A 13,364-nucleotide genomic window follows, 5' to 3' on the forward strand; every position below is an offset into this window, starting at 1 on the left:
CAACAAGTGCATCTCCTGATTCCCTAAAGCCTCACCAGCATCTACAAGGCACAAGTGTGGAGCGTGACGGAATACTCCCCACTTGCCTGGATGAGTGCAACTCCCACAACACTCAAGAAGCTTGACACCATCCAGGACAAAGCAGCCCGCTTGATTAGCACCACATCCACAAACATTCACTCCCTCCATCACCGACGCACAGTAGCAGCAGTGTGTACCATCTACAAGATGCACTGCAGCAATTCACCAAGGCTCCTTAAACAGCACCTTCCAAACCCACGACCACGACCATCTAGAAGGACAAGGGAAGCAGATAGCTGGGAAAACCACCACCTAGAAGCTCCCCTCCAAGTCACTCACCATCCGGATTTGGAAATATGTCACCATTCTTTCACTGTGGCTGGGTCCAAATCCTGGAACTCCCTCCCTAACAGCACTGTGGGTGTAACTACACCACTTGGACTGCAGCGGTTCAAGAAGGCAGCTCACCACCACCTTCTCGAGGGCAACTAGGGATGGACAATAAATGCTGGCCCAGCCAGCGAACCCCACAGCCTATGAATAAATAAAAAAAAATCCATGGATGACGAAACTTTGGTCTTGTTTTTCTATAATAGCGCATGATGTTGATGACTTTACCCCATAAAAATCTAACCAGTTGGAATGAGCATCTATAATCTGTAGAGACATGGTTCCAAGGTAAGGACAGACGTAATCTATCTGCAATCTCATGCAAGGTCTACCAGGCCACTCCCATGCCGGTAATGGGGCTGTCACCGGCAACTTTTGTAGCTGTTGACATTGCACAATGTTTTACCACCTTTTCAATATCGCTGTCCATCCCCTGCCACCAAAGATAACTTTGTGCACTAAGAGTGGTACCCTTCTTTGTGAAGGAAGTACTACTCATGCACTCCATAATAGAATACCATCTTGACGGCTCATCTCATGTCTTCAGGTGAAAAATGGCTTCAGTTCATTAGAGACTGGTTCCTGGGATGAACTATGTAACACTTGGTCTCTCCCTCAAGACAGGACTGGATCACGATTCGTCCAGTTTCTTATCTGCCTGGCACTGACTGGTGAGGAAGCCATGAAATTCATCACTAATGCGAGCTCTTGGGGAATTGGGACATGGTCTTTGTTCTCTTGCAAAGGAAGGCAACTTAGGACATTGGCATTTGCTATATGAATCCAGGTCTATGTACAAAGGTGTATTCATACGCTATCAAGATTAGGGCCCATCTTTGTACTTGTGCAGAAGCTATGGGAGGTATAGCCGTTTTCTCGCTCAACAGACCCAAAAGTGGTTTGTGGCCTGATGCTATTGTGAAATGTCACCCATGCACGTATTGGTGGAATTTTTTTTACACCAAAAATAGCCAATAAACCTTCCTTTTCAGTCTGAGAATATCCTTTTTCAACTGTGGTAAGTATCCTGGATAGATAGTCTATTGACCTCTCTGAGCCGTTGTCCAACTTATGATATAGTACCGCTCCCACTCCATAGTGGGACGTATTGTAGGTTAGCACCAATTCCTTTGCCAGGTCATAATGCACTAACAAATTTGAAGAGTGCAAGAGCTGTTTTACTTTCATGAAGGCTTCTTCTTGTGGGGGTGACTCCCAAACTCAACTCTGGTTTTTCTTTGGCAGTGAATGTAGAGGGACTAGAACCATTGATAAATTTGATAGAAATCAGCCATTGTAATTTACCATTCCCAAAAATGATTTAAGTTCAGAGACGTTCTAAGATGCAGGTCCCTCTCTGATTGCTTTAATCTTCTCTTCAACAGGGTGTAACCCTTAGGCTTCTACCCAGTGGCACAAATAAATGACTTCATTTGCCTGAAAAGTGTATTTTTCCTTATTTAGGCACACTCCTGCTTCCAAAAATCGTTTCAGGACTTTCTCTAGATTAGCCAAGTGTTCCTTTTCTGTGAATCCAGTTATCGTACATCGTCCAAGTAGATCACAACTTAAGGCAGTCTTTGTAGCAAGCTCTCCATTGTCCTGTGAGAAATGGCACAGGTTGAAGAAACACCAAAGGGCAGGCGTGTATATTGATATAACCCTTTGTGGGTATTTATCGTTACAAGTTCCCGGGAGGCATCATCCAGCTCCAGTTACATGATACTCATGTCAAGCTTTGTATATATTGTCCCTCCTGCTAATTTGGCAAAGAGGCCTTCAACCTTGGGAATAGGGTACCCGTCCAGTTTGGCTGCTTCGTTGACAGTTAGTTTATAGTCCCCACAGGTCCAGATGGTCTGGTCTGGTTTAAGGACAGGGACTATGGGTGCTGCCCACTCTCAGAATTTAACCGCTTTTATGACACCCAGCTTCTCTAGCCGGTTCAACTCAGCCTCAACCTTCTCTCTCAGGGAGTATGGCACCAGTCTCGGTGTGGGGTTACTCCTGAGTCCATGTAAATCTTAGCCTGTAGGCCTTGAATTTCTTCCAATTTATTCTTGAAGATGGTGTCATATTTTTTAGCAGCTCTGGCAGTCCCCCTGCTCACAACTGGAAGGTTTTGGACCGGTTTAACTTAATCTCTTTCAACCAATCACGACCTAGAAGGTCCTTCTAGGACCTTCTACCACCATCACTGGTAGCTGTGCCGATTGATTTCTACAATGAACAGTTAATCTGGTGACACCTTTTACCTGGATTTCTTCGCCTATGTACATTTTAAATTTGCCAGATGTTCCACATTTATTTATGGAGTACTTTTATTTAAATATCTGAAAGTGCGTTCTCCTATTACAGTGGTAGAAGCACCCGTGTCTACTTCCATTTTTAAGGGTTTACGATTCACTTGCACTGTGACAATAATTGGCTCTGTCTTCTCTACTTTCATGTTGAATAATGAATAAATGTCAGAATCGGTTGTTTCTGGTTCTTTTACACTTCATTGGACTTCGATTGTTGCCTGGAAGCCTGTTTAAATCTCACTTTGCAATGTTTCAATATGTGTCCACTTTTGTGACAAAAATAACACTCTATCTTTTTAAATTGCCAATTGTTAGGAGTATAATTGTTTCTGCATCAATAAAAATTAGTTTTAGTTTTTGCTCGGGAGCTGTCTCCCACTTTGTGGCAGAGTCCTGGCTTTTCATGCTATTTTCGACTGACCGTTCCTGCCCAACTAGGAGAACGGCGCCATTTTGCGCCCCTTGAATTGCTTGTGAATCCCTTACAGTGCGCTCCATCGCAAGTGCTATTTCTAATGCTTTCTTAAAATCACGATCCACTTCAGCCAGCAATCTTCGCTGAATAGCATCCTCCTGCATGCCACATACCAAATGATCCCTCTCCTACATTTATCAAAACTATAATTACTACAATTGTGAATTAAACTTTTAATAAGATATATGCGTTTACATGTATTTTCATAAGTAAAATTGTAGTAATTTGGCTTTACCATTGTCTGTTATTCTAAGTGGAGCTAATGAGCCAGATCTTGCTGGAACAATCATCTTACAGCATATGGTTAGACTTTTTCCTATATCCTTCAGCTTGAAATTTCTTTGTGCAGTAACTTGTTGAACTACAAGGCTGAAAATCATGTGACGAGGGCAACAGGACATCTGTGACTTCAGTGAGTGGTGAAATCTACAATGTATCTCCTTAACCAATGAGATTTAAGGATCGAGAAATAACGGAGAGGGCGGGTGAACTAGACTCAAATTAGGTACAGGAAGAGAAATAAAGAGAAGGAAAGCAAGATTGGATTAGGGGAGTGAAACAGAAAGGAAAAGTAAAAGAAAAAGCATTTAAAAAAATCTCCAACTGCAACTGAGTTTAAATTGTTCCCTTTCTGGGCCAATGAGCTTAATTGGCATGAATTAACAATTATAATGTAATTAAAGATACTTTCCCCATAACTTTGCCTTAACTTTCAGCCAAATTTAATGGGCAATTAATGTGCAAATCCAGCAAGTTTTTTAAAGTAGTGGGTGGCCAAGGGCAAGATGCCTCTTCTGGGCTGCAAACAGTAGAGTGGCTTAATCCTCCATGTTCTGGAGATTTTTTTTTGAAAAAATACTTTATTCATAAAATATCTGGAAGAACATTACAAAACATTTCTAAATCACCATCACAAAAAGTACAATCAGATTCAACTTTTACACATGGATCAATACAATCAATGAGTATCACAATCATTTCAATATGGTCATTACAGACAGTCAGAGAGTGCAATGGTATTGGAGTTATCAACATACATCTTGTTGCACTCTGAGGTGCTTCAATACAATTATAATACAATTAGTATTCAATGCAGACATTCATTGTGAGCCGTGCAGCCCTATACAATTCCCAGCCCCTCGGTGCGCTATGACAGAAAGGTCTTAGACAGCGACCTTTCCCCATTGCGCCTTTGCGGTGGCTGCCCCAAGCTTTAGTACGTCCCTCAGCACGTAGTCCTGGATCTTGGAATGTGCTAGTCCACAACACTCGGTCGGGGACAACCCTTTGTACTGGAAGACCAACAAGTTTCGGGCAGACCAAAGAGTGTCTTTCACCGAGTTGATGATCCTCCAGCTGCAGTTGATGTTTGTCTCGGTGTGTGTCCCTGGGAACAGGCCGTAGAGCACAGAGTCCCGCGTCACAGAACTGCTCCGGATGAACCCCGACAGAAACCACTGCATCACTTTCCAGATCTTTGCAAAGGCACAATCCACCAGGAGGTGAACAACGGTCTCGTCCCCACCACAGCCACCTTGAGGACAACATGCAGAGGGGCTGAGACTCCTGGCGTGTTGAAAGGATCTGACAGGAAGGGCCTTTCTCGCCACCAGCCAAGCTACATCTTGGTACTTGTTGGAAAGTTCTGGCGATGAGGCATTCTGCCAAATGACTTTGATTGTCTGCTCGGGGAACCATCCGACAGGATCCACCCTCTCCTTTTCCCTCAGGGCCTCTAAGACATTACGTGCCAACCATTGCCTGATGGACTTGTGGTCAAAGGTGTTTATCTGCATAATTTTTTCCACGAGGGACAGGTCCAACTACTAGGAGTGTTCCGCGGTAGCGTGGCTAGACCCATCCTCCACAACACCGGGAACAGGTAGAACCTCAGCACATAGTGACACTTGGTGTTTGCGCACTGAGGGTCTACGCACAGCTTGATGCAGCTGCACACAAAGGTGGCCATCAGGATGAGGGCGATGTTGGGCACATTTTTCCCCCCTTATCTAGAGGCTTGTACATCATGTTCTGGAGATTTGCAACTTGCAGCACATCTCTTAATCACATGTATTTATTGGCTTACTTGCCCAGTTCTTAAGTCTGATTCGTTAACATTCCCTTTGAGTGAATCTTAGTGTAAAAACAATGTCATAACATTGGCCATCATGGTTGTCTGAAGCAGTTTAAAAAAAATCAACTGCCCGAAGTAACTCTTGTGCCCTTGTGTGAATGTTCTGGGAAGATTTTTAGATCTGATTGGATGTTTTTAAATCTGTGCTTGGTGAGGAAATATCAGAAGTTGGTCCCTGTGGCCAATAACAGGAGATTTATGACTTGTGTGTTTACTTTGTGTGGGTCAGTCAGATAACCACAAAGGAAGGTTCTCACACTCTATTTTGAAAAATATTACAGACTGTTAAAAAGGCAGACAATAAAAAAACCTGAAAAGGATTCAAGGATAAGAATTGAGGGGTTTTGTTGCCAAAAGGCATGAAATTCTGGAAATAGACTTGGAATTAGTGTACATCCTCTATATCATAGTTTATTTTCTGTATGGTGTAATTTGATATAAGAGCTTTTAGTTTTCGGTTTGCTATTGTGGCAATCAGTGCAGATGCCCAATGTGCACATAAGCTTCATGAGTGAGCTTTTGCAGAGTGAGATCTTATATCGGATAACTGCTATTTGTGACACTATTGCATTATTTTCAGTTTATTATTTAGAAAGTCAATGAACAATACATATTTTGTAATGTCCTTCATATGCTACATTTGGACCCCATTCGGTTCATAAAGCACAACTAGGATGAATTTCACTTGTACAGTTTTATTGCCTGAATTCTTTAACGAATCAAAGCCTTCAGCTACCTCCCAGGTCTTTGTGAAGATGAAGCATCCTACATGGTTATAAATATGCAATCTCACTTGATGTTCACAGGTAGTCTCAGATCAAGGGCAGAGGGTTCAAAATTCATTTTTGGAATGTGGCATTGCTGATGAAGCTGGAGTTCATTCCTTTGCCAAATTGCCCTGACTGAGAAAGTGGTGGTCAGCCTGCTTCTTGAACTGCAGTCGATTTGGTGAAGGTGCTTTCACAATGCTGTTAGGTAGTGAGTGCCAGGATTTTGAACTAGTGACAGTGAAGGAATAGTGATTAATGAACTGCAGCGGTTCAAGAAGGCAGTTCACCACCATCTTCTCATGGGTAATTAGGGACGGCAATAAATACTGGCCTAGCCAGCATTGCCCACATCCCATGAACAAATAAAAAAAGAAGTCAAGACGATGTGTGACTAGAAGGGAACTTTAAGGTGGTGTTGTTTTCATGCATATACTGCCCTTGCCTTTTGTACTGATGCAGATTAATTTAACAGCAATTATTTGAGTCCATTAAACTTGGAAAATAAGTTGCATTTTCACTGGGTGTTATCTCATTTTGGTTTTGGCCCATGATCATTCCAAATTAATACGATTCCATATTCTTAATTTTAAAAAATCACATTTTCCCCTAATTTTCTTTCCCATATGCACTAAATTCTTGTTGGGAACATTAGGCCTCATCCAAGCAGCAATGCTTCATGTTGCACTCTAGGCAATGAGAGTTAACAGATTATTTTACTGTAGGGACATTATAGCAATCTGAAATAGAAACTCAGTTAGTTCCTCCCGCTCACCAGCGCCCCCCCCCCAACCCCCCACAGAGCTCTTTGATTGTGAGTTGCTGAGTCAGTCCATACTGAAGAGAAAACCTCATACCTTACTGAATTATATAGGTCATTACCACCGCATTTAGCCAATGACAGGTCTTGCTGGCTTTTTTAAGCAGATGACTGACAAGTTGACTGAATACTGTGGTGCATTGTATTGTATTTTGTGTGAGACTATAGTTTCCGCTGTGCTTTGCGGTATATGTAGCACTGTCGTAGTAACTAAAGTTCTCTTTCAATCAGTTCCCACAACACAACACCTTTTTTTTTCTCCCCCCATTCGATTAAAATCACTGAAGAGACCCTGGAAACTGAAACATTTCTCATATCTTGGGAGCTGCCTCTTAATGAAAATAGACATAGATGGCAAAATTCATCATTGCCTCCAATATGGCAGCTCAGTCTCCAGCCAACTGTGGAAAAGAATAGTTGAGGACCAGGATCTCAAACTGAGACTAAGATCATGGTTTATTAGGCAGCAGTGACCCCTGTGCTTCCATATGCTTTGGAAACTTGGACAGCCTACAGCAGGCACGTCAAAGCACTGGAGAAGTACCACCAACAATTCCTTCTTAAGATCCTCCAAATACAGTGGCAAGAAAGGTGGTCCAAAAACTGTGTCCTCTCTTATGCCAACCTTGCCAACATCAAGATACTAATCACTCAAAACCAGCTCTGTTGGGCAGGGCAAGTTGCTCATCTGCCTGACACCAGACTCCAAAAGCAACTGCTCTAATTTGAAATCGGATGTGGCAGGAGACTCCCAGGATGACAGCAGAAATGTTTTAGGGTTTGCCTCAAAGGATCCCTGAAGAGGTCAAACATCCCCGCCAATTTATTGGAGTCCCTGGCTTTTGACCAACTAAAATAAGGAAAGTTCATCCTGGAAGGCGGCAAACACATTGAGAGACTTTGTTTGGAACATGCCAAGGCAAAGTCAAGGCTTGGCGCACAAACCTCCAAACAACTCATCTACCTGAACCTTTAAGCATCACTTGCTCGCCATGTGGCAGAGTCTGCAGACCATACATTGGTACTGAGATGGTTGATAAGTCCATTGAACCAGAGTGGAAGCAAGTCATCCTCAATTCCATGGGACTGCCTAAGTGAGATTATAGCACAACAGTGCTAATCAAGATCTCTGCAAATGAGGGATTAGGTCAATGTATCAAGGTAGCTTTATTGCATTGATACTTAATACTATTCAGCGATACTTCCCTTCTCCTTCCTAATCTTGAGGACAACCTCCCTTTTCAATTTACCTCTGTACTTCCATCACATTTTGCTACCAAAAGAGCGTTGGACAGTGCCACACTAATAAAGGTTGATGAATAAACCTGCTGTGTTGTTCAACTTCTTCTTGATATGATATTTCATTGCTACTTTGCCTAATAACGAGTTTGTTACTCTAAACTTTAAACTGTCAAGGTTAAAATGTTTTCAATATATAGTCACATGACCAATTTCACTCAGACTTTTAGTTGTTTACATGAGCTGTAAGAGGTCAGGACCATAATGAACTGCAGCATTTATCATATTAAAATGTGACACTCTGAATTTGCCCTGACTGTCACTGAGCCCATAATTTGGATTGAAATTCTGGGATTAGCTTCTAGAAAAGTGTCAAATGTCAGTCTCCTCTCAGTTGAATAGCAGCTAGTTTTACGCAGACTTAAGGCATGCATGCCAACATATTCAGCTTGTGTCTAGGAGGTGGATAAAACAATCTTTCTGGATAAACATAAAAAGAAAACAGACTTTCCTCTAAAATTAAGTAGCCGCTCATGTGGAAGGAAATATCTTGTCTGTATTTAACCAGAATAGTTACTTAGATTTGTTCAACTGAAGTCAGCATCCCACAATGCACAGTTTAAAAATGAGATTGACTAAGACCTTTAAGTCAAAATCTTGCCTTCCTTGTTTTTTTTTAAAAGGTGTGTCTAACCAACCATTCCAGCGATTGGAGGTATCTTATAAGTTTTAATCTAATTTAAGTAGTGTGTAAATTATTGTTTTGAGTATGTTTAAAAATGAACAATACTAAGGGTCAGCAGCACTTTAAATCTGAACTACTCCATAAAGACAATCGACAATGTGCCACTTTCAGCAGAGTTCTTGATTTTGTCAGCTCAGGTCTCCTGGATACCAAAAATCCATCAAAGGTCCATTGTATTGGAACCTGTCTGGCTCTCTGATTGAGGTGAATGGGATTTGGTATCCTTCCCAGAAATGATGCCTGTACGCAAGCACGGCTCAATATTTCAGAAGCAGCTGGGGCTTGCTGATCACATCACATGCCCATTACTGGAGCTGTTTTCCTTGTAAAACTTTGTTTTGAAGAAATTATTTAAAACATAAAGCTCTAAACCCAATATTACATAACAATAATCTAATTAGCACTCACATTACCCCCAAGTGCACTGGAGGCCAAACCACATAGGAATGTATTGCACCAGTAAACACAACCTGATTTTAAAGCTCGTTTACCTAATTAAGTTTTAATGTAAGGTATAAACAGGAGACCCATGGGGAATGGCTATACTCTGGTTGTGAATCTGAACAGGCAACTTAATAAATCCAGGCCTCTGTTGAATAATGCACTTGATCTGAGGTGTTTCTGGTTGATGCTTTATGTAAGATTGTATGATGAGATGCAGTTGGGAACAACAGAGCCAGCAGTGGGGTGATGTGGGCATTGCATGAAATATTCATAGTTACTTCTGTGAACAACTTATATTTAATTGACATTACTTGTAACCTACAGCATATAGAACTCTGTGTCAACAGGAATACTCCTGGATAAATGGGCTTAGAAACTTTTCTAACTTTTTTCTAAAAAATGTTTCCCCTTCCCTCATCTCTAATTCCTTTGGGCCTAATTAATTGTCTTCAGTAATGCTCATACGCATGCGCTTCCAAGTGGAATACGGTCAGAAGCAAAAATCTTAGTTTCCCCTTGCTAACTCTGGGATTGAGGCTCATTGTCGCATCCGACCATCCACTTGGAAGAATGTGGCATTTATTCATCACGTTTCTAATAATGCCTCAATTCTTTAACTGTTATTACAGCCAAAGGACAGACACCAATGAACGAAAATCCAAATGGCTATTCTAAAGAAATTATTGAAGAGGCTGTAAAGAAAGAAACAGTTTTTCAGGTAAATAACTAAGAAATAAATTGGTCCAATTTTATATATTCTCTTTTTTTTTCCCTTTGTCATTTGGTGTTTTTTTTTAAAATTGTGAGCCAGAAGGCAAAAGTGTGCAAATGAATTTGTTTGTAATAAAATTGAAACAAGTTTTGTACATCATTATTTTAACCTGGTAGTATTTTTAAAATTCATTCTTTTGTACATATGAACATATGAATTAAGAACAGGTGAGTTTGGCCCCTCGAGCCTGCTCTGCCATTCAAAAGATCATGGCTGATCTGATCATGGCCCCAACTCCACATTCCCACCGACCCCTTGATAACCTTTGACTCAGTTGTTGGTCAATAATCTATCTACCTCTACCTTAAAAATTTTCAATTACCCTGCACCACTCATGGGGAAGAGAGTTCTAAATACTCACAATCCCCTCATCTCCATCCAAATGAGAGACCCCTTATTTTTAAACTGTGCCCCGTAGTTCTAGACTCTCCCACAATGGGCAACACCCTGTCCACATCCACCCTGTCAAGTCCCCTCAGGATTGCTTCTCATTCTTCTAAATTCTAATAGATGCAGGCACAACATGTCCAACTTTTCCTCATAAGACAACCCCCTCATCCAGGAAATGTAATGTCTTTCTTCCCCTTCACATAATACAATTAAGCTTCTTCAGAGAGCAGTTTGAGTCAACCATGTTGTGAGAATGGAGTCACATAAAAGTCAGATGGCCAAGGTCGGCAGATTTCCTTCCCTAAAGAACCAGATGAGTTCGCTGAATTAAAAAATTTTCACTAAAATTGAATTTAAATTTTCAAACTGTCATAGTGGAATATGAACTGCATTCTCAGGAATATTCATTCAAATCCCTGGGTTGTTAGTCTAGTAACAAAATGCTCTATAAACAATATACACACACATATACTTGCATACATACACATGCATTAATGTACAAAATTCCTTACTAAAAATGGGACAATTTAAATCTTTTATTCAGTTTTAATTTTATAAACCAAATTTATAGTTCAGGCAAAGGGTCTCAAGTTACAAGCCAGTTTGCTATTTGATAGAACTGGGTTATGGCTGGTACTGTAAGTAGCCTGATGATGGCATTAATTTTTTTTCTGTCCTTACAAAGTTATCTTCTTAGTGTGCAAACCTGCCTTGAACTCATATTCATAATTTTCAAGGGAATGTGTGAATCAAGTTGTGTTAAAATTTGCAAATATTCTCCTGATTTCACCTCACTGTATATTCTTTAGATATATGTAAGCATTATAAGACCAGAATTGCAAGATTCCATTGCTGGTGCAGAGCTTCACAAGGAATGAACATGGGTTGAGCCCTGGTTTTTGCCCTGTGCTCATATTTAATGAGATTCTGTACAAGCAGCGGAGCCTGTTAAAGCTACCCATGCATCTTCATTGTAATTATACAACTGTCTTGCTTAGTCATCCTTTAGTTTCTGATTCACTATCACTCTTGTCTTAAAGTATTTGTGCCTGTAACTAAAATTAATTTGGTTGCGTTTGAAGTTTTTTACAAAGTAAGGAAAGAAATTGGCACAATTGCAACCCATTAGAAGTAACAAAAAGGACAAGCTTCATTTGCTGTGTTCAGCGTGTGATTGGACTTCAATTCTAATTATAATTAACATAAGAAATAGGAACAGGAGTAGACCATTTGGCCCCTTGAGCCAGCTCCGCTATTCAATAAGATCATGGCTGATCATCTTGTGTTTCGATTTCCACATTCCCATCTAACCCCGATAACCTTTGATTGCCTTGCCTGACAAGAATCTATCTATCTATGCCTTAAAAATATTCAATGACCCCACCTCCACCACTTTCTGAGGTAGAGAATTCAAAAGTCACGCAACCATCTGAGAGAAAAAATTTCTCCTCATCTCTGTCCTAAAAGGGTGACCCCTAATTTTAAAACAGTGCCCCCTATTTCCGGACTCACCTGCAAGAGGAAGCATCCTTTCCACTGCCATCTTGTCAAGGCCATTCAGGATCTTGAATACTTCAATCAAATCACCCCTCACTCTTCTAAACTACAATGGAAACAAGCCCAGTCTGTCCAACCTTTCTTCATATTCAACCCACTCATTCCAGGTATCAATCTAGTAAACCTACTTTGGACTGTCTCCAATGCCTTTACATCCTTCCCTAAATAAGGAGACCAAAACTGCACACAGTATTCAAAGTGCAGACTCACCAATGCCCTGTATAGCTGAAGCGTAACATCCTTACTTTTATGTTCAATCCCCTCGTAATAAAGGATAATATTCCAGTAGCCTTCTTAATTACTTGCTGTACCTGCATAAGGACTTTTTGTGACTCCTGTACCAGAACACCTCGATCCCTCTGCACCTCAGAATTATGTAGTCATTCTCCATTTAAGCAATACTCTGCTTTTTTGTTCTTCCTGTCAAAGTGAGCAACTTCACATTTTTCCACATTAAACTTCATTTGCCAGACCTTTGCCCACTCACTCAACCTGTCTATATCCATCTGCAACCTCTTCACAACATACTTTCCTACCTACCTTTGTGTCATCTGCAAATTTACCTACCATGCCTTCACTCCCCTTAACTAAGTCATTAATGTAAATCGTAAAAAGTTGAGGCTCCAGTACAGACCCCTGTGGGTACAATAAACATTGCTATTCTTAACAAAAAGGATTAAGAGGAAAGAATTTGTGTTTATTTGACTTGTGCTCCATAGTGCCAATATGTTCCAGTATAGCTGCAGCACTGGCATCTACGTGGCAGTGTGGAAAATTGCGCAGGTATGTCCTGTGCACAGGAAACAGGACGAATCCATTCTGGCCAATTGCAGCCCCATCAATCTACTCATGATCATCAGCAAAGTGATGGAAGGTGTCAAAAGCAGTATTGTCGAACAGCACTTGCAATAACCTGCTTACCGATGGTCAGTTTGGATACCATCATGGCCATTCAGCTCCAGACCTCATTACAGCCTTGGTCCGAACGTGGACAAAATAATTGAACTTGAGGTGAGATGTGACATTAATGCAACATTTGACTGAGTGTGGAATCAAGGTGCCCTAGCAAAACTGGAGTCAGTGGGAGTTGGGGTGGGGGCAGGGTTGGGGGCAACTCTCCACTGGTTGAAGTCATACTGAGCACAGTTGCAGATGGTTGTGGTTGTTGAGGGCCAATAACCTCAATTCCAGGACATCGTTGCAGTAATTCCTGAGGGCAACTCGTGTCCTGGACAACATTCAATTTTGGGCTGATAAAAGGAAGTTACATTAGTGCCATGGAAGTGACAGGCAATGACCATCTCTAA

General features: G+C 41.1%; 1 protein-coding gene across 6 annotated transcripts in view; it reads left to right on the plus strand.

Annotated features, from left to right (window-relative positions):
• znf438 (zinc finger protein 438) overlaps positions 1 to 13,364 on the plus strand; it is a 220,377-nt gene that overhangs the window by 119,694 nt on the left and 87,319 nt on the right. For all 6 annotated transcript variants that reach the window (XM_041183616.1, XM_041183617.1, XM_041183618.1 and 3 more), the window contains one exon: positions 9,968 to 10,056. In XM_041183616.1, coding sequence (XP_041039550.1) covers positions 9,968 to 10,056 — 89 coding nt within the window. The remainder of the gene's footprint in view (positions 1 to 9,967; positions 10,057 to 13,364) is intronic.

Source organism: Carcharodon carcharias, chromosome 3, assembly GCF_017639515.1.
Source record: "Carcharodon carcharias isolate sCarCar2 chromosome 3, sCarCar2.pri, whole genome shotgun sequence".
NCBI classification, from domain to species: domain Eukaryota; kingdom Metazoa; phylum Chordata; class Chondrichthyes; order Lamniformes; family Lamnidae; genus Carcharodon; species Carcharodon carcharias.